Here is a 15,929-nt window from a genome sequence, read left to right on the forward strand (position 1 = left end):
ATGCTTTCTGAAAAGTAAAATCACTTCCAAAAGTGTGTCATATCTTTGATCATGAATTGCATTTAATTACAAGAGACTACTGAAAACCATTGCACAGACCAAAACAAGGGTGGTTCAAAGATTATTCATGTTCCATAGATTTAACTTGGACATGAAACAAATTCTCACATTGCTGAAACTTAAGCACATTTTCAAAACATTTAACTGTTGGTTTTTCAAATAACAAATGATACCCAGCGCTTACCAGGGTTGAACTCAATTCAGAATTTTGGAATTGAATCCCATTCAACTCATGACTTGAAATTCAAATTGTCCACACCCCCACAGGATGTAGAATTTGAATGACAGGAAGTAGAATTTAATTTGATTCAATCAAAAATTCCACTCAGTCATAGAATATGCGTTTCATTGAATGGCAGGTCACACGTCCAGACACCATAGAATATCACTCTTCTGCAGAAACATTCTATTTTAACCTTAGTGCTTAGAATAGCCAATTAGATTTTGTTAACAAATAATACAGTTATATTAGACCCTACCTTATATATTGTGTTTTTTATTCTAAAGCCACAATCCATGATTTGTACAAAGATATTGTACTTTTTTGGATATAAATGTAAACCCATTAACTCCTAGAGAATATTACTCAGACTGTATAGCCTGATGAGCTTAGAACTACTGATCGTCACCATTATAACCCAAAAACAAAACAAAAAATAGGCTTTTATTTCTCTGTTTACAAATGTAGACAGCCCCTTTAAAACTTATGGGATAATTCCTCTCACTATCAAACCATTTAATTTGTTTGGCTTTTTTTTTTGAAGGCCTCAGGGTCAGGGTTAAACTAATGCATTCTGGGAAATTTTGTATTTTCCCTATTTTGAACAGAATTTACAAGGCCCAGTGCAGTCAAAAACTAGATTTACCTGTGTTTCATATATATTTCCATACCATGAGGTTGGAATAACAATGAAATTGTGAAAATTATGATACGCCCTTTTAGTGTAAGAGCTGTTTGAAAAGACTTTCCCTCATTGTGAAAAGTAAATAAGGTCTGAGAGGACAGAGGAAGTGGAAAACATCCTGCTTATCGATCTGTGGCTGCCAACTGGAATATGGCCCTCGATGGCATTGCGCAAACACACACACACAGCAGCGCGTCTATCACACTACAGAACCATGGACTTTTGGCCTGCCTCGTGACATCACCAGGCGTTAATTAGTTAACAGACCAAGAGAAGAGAGTTCCAAACCTCTGCCAATAACAGATCGTTTTCCCATCCTCACTCAGACCACTCCCAGACAGACCTAAAATTCTTGATTGAGAAATTGGTCTTTGCTAAGAAGCTATTTTTTGAACATTTAAAATTTAAAACAATGACAGTAAGGTACTCAAAAAAAGGTCCAACGTGAAGAAATTGCTACACCATTTCCTGGTTGCTAAAATTCTAATAGTTCATTTGTGTGACAAAACAAGCAAAGTGTAATGTAGAGAATCATTGTACCATCTAAACCGCTGTGAAATACCCAACCCAAAATATTGTATTTTCAGCCGTTTGAAGCTGGTGTGTAAAACCGATAGTAAAAGACGCAAAAAACCAAACCGAATGGGAAGCATAGAAATAGTGCACATAGAACAGATCTACTGCTTCTAAGACTTGCTTTCAGATCTATAACTCACATTTCTATGTGAATTTGGTCAGGTCACCCAAAAAGTTACATATTGCAGTTAATTGTTACCCAGAAATGATTTGATATTGAGATAGAAACAACTGCATTGGACCTTTACAGATATTCTCTGGTACTTTTGAAAGTAGTGCCCGAGCAAAAAGTGGTCCCTGAAAATTGCGTACTACGTCACAAATGTGCAGATATGTGCACCACGTCATTGTTCTCTCGCTCTACTGTGTCTTGCTAGCTGTCACTCAAACCCCCACATGGGGGTAAAGGTAGGGAAAATGGCATCACACAGCTTCTAGGAAACAGTCACTTTTAACCTAGGAATTTGGTGGCTAATTGAGGTAAGACAGTAAATTTGCTCATAGATTATGCATGTATGAACTACAAAACTGACAGATCCTGCCCAAATACTTACTATTTTCCAAAGTACCTGAGGAGGTCTAAGTGAATAATGAAATATAATAACTTAGAATATTCGCACATAGGTTTTGTTTTCCTTGAGCATGAATTGTTTTTCTTGAAAATCAAATTGTTTCAACAACTGTATTTACATACATATAAATAACGACATGGTTGATGTTATGTACAAGATGTGTATTTGTATACACAATACACCTAATATCGAAGAGGCATTTGAATTTCAATTAATTCTATTCCCTTTCATTCAAATAGCAATTCTGCATCCTGTTTACTACTTCAATTCAAAAATTTGAATTTCTGAGGCATTCTCAACTCAATTCTGAATTTAGCCCAAAATACCGGTATTGATGGTTTGGGTTTTTACTTTACCTTCTATAACGGTATTTTAATGTTTGGTTTGTTAAATGTGATACGCCGTGTTTAACATCAATTTTTATAGTTTCCTTCGCTATTTGAGTCATCTCTCTCCGCTCTCTACATGCCGCTTTCCACACAGACCTAGCCCCGCCCCGTCACTCAAGGAGCACATTTGTTGTTCCTCGACCACGAGACACATGCGTTCAGTCTGCATGGTCAATGCAGCACATGGAACAATGTTGATGACAACAATGCTGTTTTCACTTTGCTTCTTCATAGAAATCCAGTAGCGTTCTATTATTACACTATTAGTTTGTGTTGCTATACATCTGCAAACAGCTAGTTTGTCTTTTCTTAGCAAGTTGGGCCTAAATCTTGTTAGCCGCTAATGCTAATCGCTAGGTAGCTAGCTAATAAATGTACTGAGTCAGAGCAAACATAATTAATTATACAGCCTGATAATACCAGTGATGGTGTAGACCTAAATCAGCATGTTATTTGTGCAACAGTACCTTCCACATAAAAAAGGAATACAAGAAGCATTAATATGTTAGCTACATGAAGCAGAAAACAGACAATATAGCCAAAGATTAAAGGGTTCCCTTGGAAACAATTAACATTTGATTCAAAATAAGGTTTAGATTGTTTGCCCATATCATGCAGCCCTACATGGCAGTGTGGAAATTCTCAAATGAACGCAGAAATTTATGAAAATGCCCCAAAAATATTTTGGGTTGAAGTTGAATTGAACAGTATAAAACAAATCAGAATGGAGAGAGACCTGTTGAAATCACTTAGAATGTATGTGTTGCCACCCTGAGGTCTTGCACTATTTATAAAGCAAATTTAGAACTGTTATAATTTAAAAACATAATATATTGTCAAATACCATCATACAGCCATTTTTAAAAAAAATACTGTGATATATTTTGGCCATATTGCCCAGCACTAGGGCTTTCATAAACAATTCAGCGTATAAGAAAACACAGATCAGCCCAGAGGTCCATCTGGGCTAAAGGTTAACCCTACTGCATGCCCTTGGTTACTTAAAACCCCAAACAGTGTTCAGACAACAAATTCTTCAGGGGTGAAAATTCCACAGGCTATGGTGAGAACTTGCGAAAACCCAATTCTTGATGGGAAAACATGGAACTTGGAAATGTGGGTTAACCTCAGGGCCAAAGATGGGTAACAGCCCCGGTGGCAATCAGGAGTGGAAAAGCCCCATCTATTTATCTGAGGTCTAGGCGGAAGAAATCTCTCTCACTGTTTGTTTTAACAATCTGGATGAGGGGAGGGAGGCTACATAAACTGCCAACAACACCCATCTGAGGACATACTCAAAAAGCATTTGGAAATGATGCCCGGGCTATGGGAGGAATGCAGTCTTTGTGTATACATGTAGGAGCTGATTGATCAGTTAGGTTGGCTTAGAGACTAGCAGTGGACCAAGAGGCTGAAAGTAGGGGGACCTCTGCTGGGCAGAAAGGGGATTACATAGGATACAGGGTTGCATAAGGCCAAGGCCTTACCTGAACATGATGAATCCAATGGACTCCACCGCTGCCCTTCTGACATCATCGTTCACATCACTTACCTGACAGGTAGAGAACAATGTATTAATAGCAGAAAAAAAAATACAGTAGGGCAAGGAGAGAACAGCCACTAATAACAATTTTCCTGCCCAAACACCAAACTCCCAATCTGCCCAGATATCAAAGATTTGGGGAAAGCCTATACTTGTTCATAAAAAGCTCTTTTATCACACCATCTTTAGCTTGTGCAGGCTGCCATCTGTACGAATACCAACTCAACCATCTGCCCTAGTAACATTAATGAATCTATCAGGGCTTCCTGTACTACCAAGGAATTTATTTAATTCTGGCAATTAACATACCAACACATTTTAATTTGCTGTGAAGTATACTATTGTCTGTCATAACCATACTCCCAATTCCAATACTTCATATCTTGACTATCCAAATCAAATCAAATGTATTTATATAGCCCTTCTTACATCAGCTGATATCTCAAAGTGCTGTACAGAAACCCAGCCTAAAACCCCAAACAGCAAGCAATGCAGGTGTAGAAGCACGGTGGCTAGGTAAAACTCCCTAGAAAGGCCAAAACCTAGGATGAAACCTAGAGAGGAACCAGGCTATGAGGGGTGGCCAGTCCTCTCCTGGCCGTGCCGGGTGGAGATTATAACAGAACATGGCCAAGATGTTCAAATGTTCATAAATGACCAGCATGGTCAAATAAAAATAATCACAGTGGTTGTCAGGGTGCAACAGGTCAGCACCTCAGGAGTAAATGTCAGTTGGCTTTTCATAGCCGATCATTAAGAGTATCTCTACCGCTCCTACTGTCTCTAGAGAGTTGAAAACAGCAGGTCTTGGACAGGTAGCACATCCGGTGAACAGGTCAGGGTTCCATAGCCGCAGGCAGAACAGTTGAAACTGGAGCAGCAGCACGGCCAGGTGCCGTCCCTACTCTGTTTCCTGGTTGTCAGTGTTTTGCGTGAGGAAGGAGAACACTTACAGCCACATGCAGCAGACGTCTGATGGCCTTGTTGTTCCCGGAGCCGCAGTAGGCCATGCCCACTGTGTACATTCCGGAGCGGCGCAGGATGGGGTCCTACAACACACACACAGCGACAGAACACAGAGCCTTAGCTAAGAGACAAGAGTCTGCAGCAGTAGGGTTGCAAAATTCTGGTATTCCCAAAATCCCAGTTGGATGATTCACATGAGGGAATAAGCAGGAAATCCATAACCCTCCAAACAGGATTTCTGGAAAACCTGGGAATTTATTGAAAGTTCACAGAATTTTGCAACCCTAGTAGGTAGTCATGGAAACAATGTATGGTCAACAAAGGTATACCTCTTATTTGACAAATAACACATTTAAGTATGGGTACTGCATGTATCATTCATACTACGGTTCAGGACAGGTATTCATTGTCGCAGTAAATTGAAACGGATGACTACAGGCTGGGAAAAAAATAAAAAACCACCCACAATAGGCAACAAGGTTAACAGTCATGGATGCATAGCCAAGGAATTAAGGAATGAAGGTCAATATATTGGTAATAGGGGATGAGGTGAGTTTCCGCACAGGAGGTGAGTGAGTTTCCGCGCGGCAGGCATAGCGGAACCCCCGTCCCCGCGGCAGGCATAGCGGAACCCCGTCCCCGCGGCAGGCATAGCGGAACTGGTGTGTGTGTTAGGGTGGTCCCGGCAAAACGTGTTTTTTTTGGGGGGGGGGTCCACCGAGAGTAGTCCTGTTCTTTCGACCAAAATCGAAATGTTATAGACAGCCACACCCTGTGTTTGAATAAAACCAACAACATACGCACTGAGCTTGTCTACATAAGCATACTGTTTGATTAAATAGTTAGACAAATTACTCAAGTGTTAAAACAAGTGACAGCGAGTGCCTGTGTGACTGGCGGACGTTGTCTCTCCTCCCTACTCCAGCGAAAAGGCACCACAGCAAGTGTTTATCGCACTGCCCGTGCTGAAGCAGCTACATCATTTCAGCCATGTAGTTTCTTACTTGTTTGACTGAAACGTTATCAAAATCCCTCGTTTATTTAGGAAAAACTTTCCCTCAACCCTTGCTCTCTTTATGTGAAACATGTAATTAGAGCTGGGCGATATGGCCAAAATCTCATCCCATATCCCGATAACGATACATATCACAATATAGCACATTTTATGTTAATTCAATGAATAAATAGTTTATATAAAATGCCCACACGTAAAGGCCTATTTCTTGTTACATGTTGAATTAAACTCAACAATAGAAAAGTACATATTTGATTATTTCTCTTTTATTTAGAACCTTTGTGCAAATGTCAAATTAAGCATGTAACAAAATATAAAATGTATAAAATCTAAAAAAGGTAAATAGAAAACACTTCAACTATAGTTGCATACAAAATAAATATAGGCCTAAAATATATATATTTTGGGGGGGGCTTGCCTGTATTGCATGTTATTTTGGCATTAATACGTGTCACATATCAATTTGTATTTGGTACCTTGGGTCGAGTGTTAGCACCAACTCAAGAAACCCCCGTTTCTCGACCGTGTAAATTGGGGCCATGTCTTTGCAGATGTAAGTTGTAACAGCAGCTGTTGTTATCTCCTTCCATCTTCGTGATCCTTTGCCATATGGTGTGCCGCGGGCAAAAGCCACTAGCAACGTCTGAGTCGAGGGTTTGTTTTGAGCACTCTACGGTACTTTTTTGGGTCTCATCCGTAGACTCTCTCTGTACTGTTTCACATGATTCTTACGTAGGTGGTAAAAGAGGTTAGTGGTGTTTGAGCCTGTTGTCAGGAACGGCCTGCGGAATATTTTGCAGAGGACGGTTTTCTGGTCCGTGTCAGACTTTTCATACCCAAACCACGTCCATGCGACCGAAGTAGCCCCTCTTTTAGGTACGAGCTTCATGTCTCCGTGCTCTGTGTCACGTTCACTCTCCTCCATGTTTGTTTGTGTTGCAAAGATCACGCAAAGCGTTGTCCGAATTGATGGAAAATATTGCCGCAAAGAGTGCGATTTGCGACACAACGAAATAAACGATAGAGCATAATATGAAACGATAGACGTTTTTCTATCGTCACACGATATATATCGTCATATCACCCAGCCCTACATGTAATCATAGCATACATGTGACCAATAGGGCCTGACCTATAGCTTATCATAATCACATCAATAAATTGGTTATAACAAACTCCGAACACAGTAATGTCGACTGCAAAACGGATACGGAGGACGTGAAAAATAAACTCAAAACGGGTGAATGTTTACTGGTTGCTCAGGAGGGAAAGGGGAAGTCCGATGCGTGGAAGACATATGACCATATCCAACACGGTATAAAGAGCATTATTTATAAAGTATATTAGCTGTATTAGTGTTGCATCATTATTGTTACGCAATATAACCATATACAATTTCACATCTTAAGAGTGATGACTGTGCCATCCGGTGGCCTCCACAATGGGTTAGTCCACTGAGACAAGCGTGAATCATCAAAAGAAAACATGTGGAAAAAATTACAACTCGAAATAATTGCGACTGCTCGACTAAAGAAATCTCGGTCAAACAGCCTATCGACCCCCCCCCCAAAAAAATGGGGTCAGTCCTAGTACATGTGACTGCATTTCAAGTCCCATTGTTACCTTGTCCCTGCAGAGGCTCTCGATGAGCGTGTCTGCCTCCTCCATGCGTCCGTACATCACCATGGCGATGCCCACGGCCAGGCCGCGCAGGATCTTCTCGTGCTGAGTCTCCTGGGCGTAGCCCACCATGTCCTCGATGGCCTGGGCAGACTTGGAGCCCAGCATGACGAGCCCTAGGGCCAGTCCCGCCGCCTCGCCTGGGAACAGAGGGTCAAAACATGAGCACCGCATGATGGCACCAAAGAAAAGTACTTTCTAAGTCTGAACAACTGGCAGCACAGTGTTGATTTTTCTAACAAGTTGCTAGTATCACTGATCTCTTGTAAATTGCACAAGCAATGCAGTTTTTGTTTCAAAGCATACTGCATATCAACAGAAGCAAATATTTCAAGATGTTTTTCTGAATCTCCTCCCAATGGGGAATTGACATTCCCATGTTACACTCTAGGGGCTACAGAGATATACTGAACAAAAATCTAAAACGTAAAGTGTTGATCCCATGTTTCATGAGCTGAAATAAAAGAAAGATCAGAAATATTCCATACGCAAAAAACGCTTATTTCTCTCAAATTGTGTTCACAAATGTGTTTACATCCCTGTTAGGGAGCATTTCTCCTTTGCCAAGATAATCCTTCCAACTGACAGGTGTGGCATATAAAGAAGCTGATTAAACAGCATAATCATTACACAGGTTCACCTTGTGCTGGGGACAATAAAAGGCCACTTTAAAATGCACAGTTTTGTCACACCATAATGCCACAGATGTCTCAAATTTTGAGGGAGCGTGCAATTGGCATGTTGACTGCAAGAATGTCCATCAGAGCTGTTGCCAGAGAATTTAATGCTCAAATCGCTACCATAAGCCGACTCCAACGTAGTTTTAGAGAATTTGGTAGTACGTCCAAATGTCCTCACAACCGCGACCATATGTATGGTGTCGTGTGGGCGAGCGGTTTGCTGAGGTCACGGTTGTGAACAGAGTGCCCCATGGTGGCGGTGGGGTTACGGTATGGGCAGGCATAATCTATGGACAACAAACACAATTGCATTTTATCGATGAAAATTTGAACGTACAGCGATACCGTGACCTATTGTCATGTCATTCATCTGTCACCATCACTTCATGTTTCAGCACGATAAAGCACGGTCCCATGTCGCAAGGATCTGTACACAATTCCTGGAAGCTGAAAGTGTCCCAGTTCTTCCATGTCCTGCATACTCAGACATGTCACTCATTGAGCATGTTTGGGATGCTCTGGATCAATGTGTACAACAGCATGTTCCAGTTCCCACCAATATCCAGCAACTTCACCCAGCCATTGAAGAGGAGTGGTACAACATTCCACAATCAGCCTGATGATGAACTACACGCAAAGGACATTTGTCGCACTGCATGATCCCGACTGGTTTCCTGATCCACACCCCTACCATTTTTTTGATGCATATCTGATGCATATCTGTACTCCCAGTTGTGTGAAATCCATAGATTAGGGCCTACTGAATTTATTTCAATTTACTGATTTCCTTATATGGAACTATAACTCAGTAAAACCTTTGAAATGGGTGCTTTTATATATTTTTTTCAGTGTATAATAGTTCGCTAAATTTGAACTCGACTAGCACCAAATGCCTCACTGTCTGTTCAGGGTCGTGTACCTGTGACTGCATCGTCCTGGTACAGGTTAGACTTGAGCAGATCGTACACATCCTGCCTGGCTGTACCCAAAGCAGCCAATCCCAGGCCCAGACCTCCCCCGTGACGGACAATCTGTGGGAGGAAACAAAGCAAACCAAAACAGCCATCACAGACACAAATATAACTATGATTTCAACTCGAATGTGACATGATATCCCCCTGATGTGCTTCGTTGGAATTATCTCTGTATTACTTAATGCATCAGCATGCTTCAGTTTGACTGGCGCCTAGCCGGAACGAGTGTGTTCGCTTACTCCCTTAAAAAGACCTTCGCTTGAAAAACTAGAAAAGTGCCAATCGTACTGTTTGTCCATCTTGAGATGCTGTAGCAAGTAGACACTTCGTCAAAATATTCAGAATTCATCGAACTCAATAAATCAATTCAAGAAACCCAAGAAATTAATTTATGTTTTTGCCCTTAGTCAAGCAATTGTACAACAAAAATGTTTGATTCAGTATTTCTCAATTTAAAAAAAATATGCATGAAAACGTGTCAAATTGTTGATAATATAAGCACAAACTCTTCTGAACTGTTTCGGGCTGGGTATCATGCAGATGCCTTTACACACACATCCAATCAAATCTAAGTGACCAAAGGGGTGGGGGGCTATGGGTTGATTTGGAATTGAGCAAGGGAAATGTGACGTGTCTGCATGTTGCCACTCACGTCGTTGCTGGCGTTCTTGAGCTGACTGAGCAGGTAGTCAATGATGTCCCCCCCGTGGTTGGCATGGATTAGCCCGAGGGCATACAGGCCGCCTCCCTCCTGGTAGGCTGATCCGGGTGAGGTGTCTTTGGGCAGATAGGTGGCCATCAACTGCAGTGCCTCTTTCTCGTGACCCTGAAAAGATGCAGATTATTCAGTGAAACTTTATTTATTTATTTATATATCTGAGACATCTCTGGTTGTTTTAAATCGTGTCCGCTAAAGTTTACCTTGTGAATGACGCCAAGACTGGCTGTGGCTGTGAACTTGGCCCAGTTGGTGGCTCTTGCAAGCCACTCCAAGTTCTCTCTGTTGAAAGAATGAATAAAATCCCATCACACAGCCAAACACAGAATTGGCCCTTTATATCCTCACACCAGGCTTCAGCCAAAAACTATTTTGATTATTTAAATTACTTTCAAACATTTCAAATAAGTATTCAAATATTTTGGGGGAGTAGTTGAATATTGGAATGTATTTGGAAATAAAATTGGAAAGTATAAGCATTTATTAGAAATTGTCCTTTAATACAGAGTAAATACAAATTCAAATAAGTACTCCGATGCATTTGAACACAGGTCCTAGGAGTATTTGAAATAGTTGCAGTAGAAGCAGTTGATTTCAGCCACATTATTTGAAAATACTCAGAAGCCAGTTCTGCCTCACAACAATAGAATGTACCACAATCACAACGAAATATAAATATAAATATTTTTTATATATAAATACAACTTCCTGGAGGGTATGTTATGAAGTGTGCTGGCAAAACAGAAAGTGATATTCTCTGTGTTTATGCTATAGCATAGTGGCTATACCTGAGGAACTGGTCACTTGTGGTCCCCGTATGCATGAAGGAGTTGGCTATGACCGTGGCTGTGTGGCACACTGAATTTCGGACAGCATCCTGAATTAGGTAGACAAAGCAACAACAAAAAATTGTGAAAGCCTTCTTATAATGCAGTACATGTCATATGCCTATTTAACATCCAATACATAGCCTGTTAAATACTCATAATGGCATCCTTTACCTTTGTGTTCTTGAGAATCATTAGGTCTGTGTTGTTGTTCCGGATAAGGAACTGCAGATGAAATTCGATGGCCATTTCTCCACTGAGAATTTTGATCATCTTCGCGTTCTGGTCCTTAGGCTCGTCCTTCTATGCAAGCAAAGGAAGGGAAGACTCATTATTTTGGGTGACAAAAACAGTAATATAAAATCGACAACTTCTCTGCATGGCCATAAAGAAGCACCAAGTACAGCTACTCACACTGTCTGATGCTTTCCCTGCAGGGGAGCTGCTGGCCTTGTCGTCCGTCTCCATAGCATCACTGAGAAAAAATTTAAAACATATTGGCTAAATAAAATCTTTGTATCACAATAGGTTACCTGTGACGTGTAAAGATATTTCACCTACACCGATCTTACTACATTACTTCACATTTTCCCGTCATCTTTCCCCAACCTACCCCTCTCACCCTGTGACTACACCCTCATCCTCACGCACCTGTCTTTGTCTGGGATGGGCACAGTGCCTGTGTTGGTGGAGCCAGGCACGGCGGGGATGGGCGTGCCCACGGTGCGCAGGTTCTGGATGACGGAGGAGAGGAACTGCTGGCTGGCACTCTCGTACAGGTCAAAGCAGATCTGGTAGGCCATCAGCAGGTTGTCTTCCTTCACCAGCTTCTCCAGGATGTCGCTCACCGCCTGTGGGTCATCCAGGAAGATCAGGCACTGTGGAGGAGAAAGAGAAGGAGAGACAGAGTTTGAGTGTGCTGCATGGTGGTCAAGTGGTTCCTTCCTCATATTAGTAAGATGTGTACAATATCAAATAAATCCATTTGCAGCTAAAAGCTGAATTGCAGTAATCAAAAAGAGATTCAGGTGGGGTGAGGGGGAATGAAGAGCAATAGTCTGTAGTCAGCCTCAAAGTGAATGCCTCTGCTGGCAACAAGTGGGATCCACCTCAGACAGAAGCATCGTTACAATTAAGGTGAACAGTATTTAGTGGATCTTTTCATTATGCAGAGTTTCTCACCTACCCCCCACTAACAATAACGTGTGCACGTGACTGTTTATTTCCAAAGTAATTTGCTATTGAATGACTATGTAATTCCAGTGGATCAGATTGTGAAATCAGAGAACCATCGCACCACCAAACTGCAGGCAGCTGAATGGATATAAAAAAAAAATATCAGAGCCCAATTTGAAGTGTGCTTTTTCCCTGTTACCTGGCAAACGTTGATGAAGTCAGGCTTCTCCAGATTCATGTAGAGCTTGACCAGCACTCGGAGGACCTCATTGCGGAACTTCTTGTTCTGCATTAGTGACATGCAGACCTTCAGGCTGTAGGCCAGTAGGCCACTAACGTCATTCTGTACAACACAAGGAAGAAGGTTAGGATCTCAACATAAAATGTTCAGTTGTTACTGAATGTTTTGTTGTTTTAAACCACAACAAAAACATTAAATAAAATGTAGGCTAAACCAAAACTCATGCATCTGTGGATTTCATTCAGCAAATTTTTTATTTATTACATTAAGTAGAAGTTGCACCAAATTAAACAATCTGTGGAACCAAAACAGAACGTGTTCAGAAGACGACCCGGGAGCCACTGACCGATTCAAGGATAGTCTTCTCGAAGATGTCCAGGCGTCGAGTCTCCAAGGCAATGCCGATGGCCTGCTTGTACTTATGGTCGCCTAGGCAACGCAGGAACATCTTGTTGACGATGCCCTCCAGCCGCGGGTCGATGCTCTTCTTCTCCTCGTCCTCAGGAAGCTCGGCGTTCTCCACCCGCTGCTTGGTGTAGTGGTCAATGCATTTGGCTACGGGGAAAAGACCAGAGGTCATCAAAGAACTGCTGTATACCACTGAGGAATAATCAATTGCCATGATTAGTGGCATCAGTGTGTTGATATCTAAATTAGCAACAGTGGGTATACATAAATTGAACATTGTTGAGGTGACTATGTGTAATGTAACAAAAGGTAAGCCTATGGATCAGCATTAGAAGCCCTTGAGGTCATTATTAAGATGGTGTACTTGGGGATACCAAAACATGCAGTTGTGACATCACTCACCGATAATGGTCTCCACATATTCAGTGTCGTCTGTGACATTGAAAAGGTCTCCTGCACCCAGAGCGTAGTTCAACGACTCATCAAACGCCCCGAGGTGGTAGAACACTTTGGAAGCCACCAAGGCAGCAAATGCCCTGCTCCGAAATGTCTCATCTTCATACAGGACCTCACTGTGAGGAGAGAACAAATTTTTCCCCCTTGAGTAATTTCTTTATTCTAATTAAAGTTGCACTATGCAGAAATCACTGCCATTTCCTGGTTACTTAAACTAAATAGTTTGCCTAATTTCAGTTTGTGACAAACTAAGTTAGCTATAGTGTAGAGAATCAATGTATCATCTAAACCGCCGCAAAAAAAATTTGCATAACCAAAAATATTGTTGTTTCAGCCGTTTGAAGCTGGTGTACAAAACCGAAAGTTAAAATAAGCAAAAACAGAACGTTATGTGAATTTGGTCTGGTTTCCCAAAAAGTGACATATTGCCAATTTAAACTGACCATGGAAATATGTGGCTTTTCCCCCCTTAATTAAAAACGTACATTTTGTCAACAGATCCCGATATCTCAGCCCAGAAGTCATTGACAATGGAGTTCAGCTTGTGCAGAGCAAACTCCTACAAACAAAAAAATAAATAAAAATGTTAAGACACTTTACACAAACAATAGTCAAGAATAATCATTGCCAAGTCAATAGGAATGTTAGTGGCCACCAAACCTGGTCCAGGAGAGCTACTGTCCAGCACTAACGACTGCTTCCACAAACTAGCTACTTATGATGGTATTTAATGTTATTGTACAAGGCTTTTCGTCTTCTCTAGGTCCAGGGTTGGTGACCACTGGTGTATTCTCACAAGATTAAGTTTATGATACCTTGAGTTGGGGCTCCTCCTCATCCAGCAGTGAGATGATTCCAGCTAAAATCAAATAATGTGCAGTCAATTTCAACATCATGGATAGACCCTGATGTGTGTGTGAACCCTGATGCACTTAGTGTATGTAACGTAGCTAGCTAGGTTAGACAGAAAACGTTAACGTTCTTCTCATTTATGACTGTCATATAAAAAAAAGTTTAATGTGAAGCCTAAACAGGTTAAACTCGAAAGGGAAAAGGGGATATCTAGTCAATTGTATAACTGAATGCATTCAACTGAAATGTCTCTTCCGCATTTAACCCAACCCCTCGGAATCAGAGGTGCTTTAATCGACACATTTCAATTTAATAACTGACTACTTATTCCCCTTCCCCTTCCGAGTTTGACCAGGGGCAGATTTAAACGTTGTCGGCTCGGGGATTCGATCCAGCTACCTTTCGGTTACTGGCCCGACACTGCTACTAGGAGCAGGAGTGGCTAGGAATCCTAGCCGCCGGGCTACATGCCGCCCGTTTACCGGGCTATGAAAATATTACATTATAAACTAGCTAACTACGTTAGTTTGCCAGGGCACAGCTAGGTAACGTCAGCAGCTAACCAACGCGGTCGGTAAATTCCTAGCTAATGTTAGTTAGCCATTTGGCTAACGTCATTGTCCAACGACTAACGTTAATGGCGACTATAGACATTAAACAATATGATAGGAATACAGTTGTTATCCAGCCACCTAGGTAACTAGCTAACATTTGTTAATGTACAGTAGCTAAATTAGCTAACTGTGAGTTTTAAAAGTCTGTAAACTGGGTAGATAGCTAGTTAGCTAGCCAGTTAGCTATGTGACTCAGCTAAATCAATGGATGCTAGCTTGCTACCGTTAGCAATCTTTTCCAAAACGCTGACATTTGCTAGTATGTTACTGCTTACCGGCAGACGTTATCATGGTTGGTTCTTTATTCTCCCCCTCTTAATCCACGAACCCAGGTTATACCGTTTCAGTTAGTGACAATGAAATTATAAAACGTCAACACCTTGAAAGTACAGTATATGTGTCAGTTGTCCACAACAGCGGGACACTTGTCTGTTGAAAAATATTTTTGGTTCAACAATGAAAGCCCCCTTTCTAAAAACCCATAGTTAGGTATACCTAGATAGTGCCTGATTAAATTACAGCTCGTCGTCATTGTCAATTATTTAATCTCATCCTGATTCTTGGACAGGGGTAGGAAAAGTGATGACTAAAATCATTGTAATGGGCTGTATATTTTGTATTCTTAGCTAGAATATTTAAAACATAATTTCGGTATATTTCTATCCACAAACGGTCTTCTATTCTGCCAGTCTCGAATGAATCAGTTATTTTACCTGTCCTACACACGTTGTTTTTCTGCCCCCTAGCGCCCCTTACAGAAACATATTACAGCTTTGAAACTGCAGTCGACTGTGGTATTTTGGACGCAGTAATAACATAATAAATATCGGAGTTGTGCCGGTTGGAGATATTTGGTTATACGAAGGGAGGATCCGCTTGGTGCTGGCGCAAACTGGCGCTAGCACTTTTGCTACGTATCAGTCTTTCGGGTTGAAAGGGAGTAAGCAAACAATCAAACTGTGGCGGTGGTTCGGCACGGCTGTGACTGGGTCAGAGATGGTAGGCGATTGTGATGGAGAAGGGAGTAGGAAAGAGAAAACGTAAAACAAAAGCGGTAGAGAAATTGAGCAGGGGTTTGAATGGGAGCAAGAGGTCTATGGCTGCGGGGATTAAGTAGAAAAGGAAGTTTGAGGAGAGCAACAGTTTTAAATCAAATTGTATTGGTCACATACACGTGTTTAACAGATGTTATTGTGGGTATGCTTGTGCTTCTAGTTCCGGCAGTGCAGCAATAAAAACAAAATACTGCAAAGTTTCCTAAGGACTAGAAGCGAGGC

The 15,929-nt window shown here is 41.4% G+C and overlaps 1 protein-coding gene across 3 annotated transcripts in view; it reads right to left on the minus strand.

The window, feature by feature from the left end:
- Positions 1-15,662, minus strand: part of LOC139539453 (26S proteasome non-ATPase regulatory subunit 1) — a 58,010-nt gene extending 42,348 nt beyond the window's left edge. For 2 of the 3 annotated variants that reach the window (XM_071342429.1, XM_071342427.1), the window contains exons 1-16: positions 14,928-15,662; positions 14,002-14,045; positions 13,672-13,745; positions 13,133-13,302; positions 12,669-12,877; positions 12,281-12,424; positions 11,557-11,783; positions 11,320-11,380; positions 11,080-11,208; positions 10,867-10,955; positions 10,282-10,360; positions 10,013-10,186; positions 9,306-9,417; positions 7,650-7,846; positions 4,999-5,094; positions 3,990-4,054 (exon numbers count right to left, since the gene is read on the minus strand). In XM_071342429.1, the coding sequence (XP_071198530.1) occupies positions 3,990-4,054; positions 4,999-5,094; positions 7,650-7,846; positions 9,306-9,417; positions 10,013-10,186; positions 10,282-10,360; positions 10,867-10,955; positions 11,080-11,208; positions 11,320-11,380; positions 11,557-11,783; positions 12,281-12,424; positions 12,669-12,877; positions 13,133-13,302; positions 13,672-13,745; positions 14,002-14,045; positions 14,928-14,943 (1,886 nt within the window). In that variant the 5' untranslated portion in view covers positions 14,944-15,662. The remainder of the gene's footprint in view (positions 1-3,989; positions 4,055-4,998; positions 5,095-7,649; positions 7,847-9,305; positions 9,418-10,012; positions 10,187-10,281; positions 10,361-10,866; positions 10,956-11,079; positions 11,209-11,319; positions 11,381-11,556; positions 11,784-12,280; positions 12,425-12,668; positions 12,878-13,132; positions 13,303-13,671; positions 13,746-14,001; positions 14,046-14,927) is intronic. The other variant, XM_071342428.1, reaches the window with a different exon arrangement.
- Between the last annotated feature and the right edge of the window lie 267 nt (positions 15,663-15,929).

Source organism: Salvelinus alpinus, chromosome 15, assembly GCF_045679555.1.
Source record: "Salvelinus alpinus chromosome 15, SLU_Salpinus.1, whole genome shotgun sequence".
NCBI lineage: Eukaryota > Metazoa > Chordata > Actinopteri > Salmoniformes > Salmonidae > Salvelinus > Salvelinus alpinus.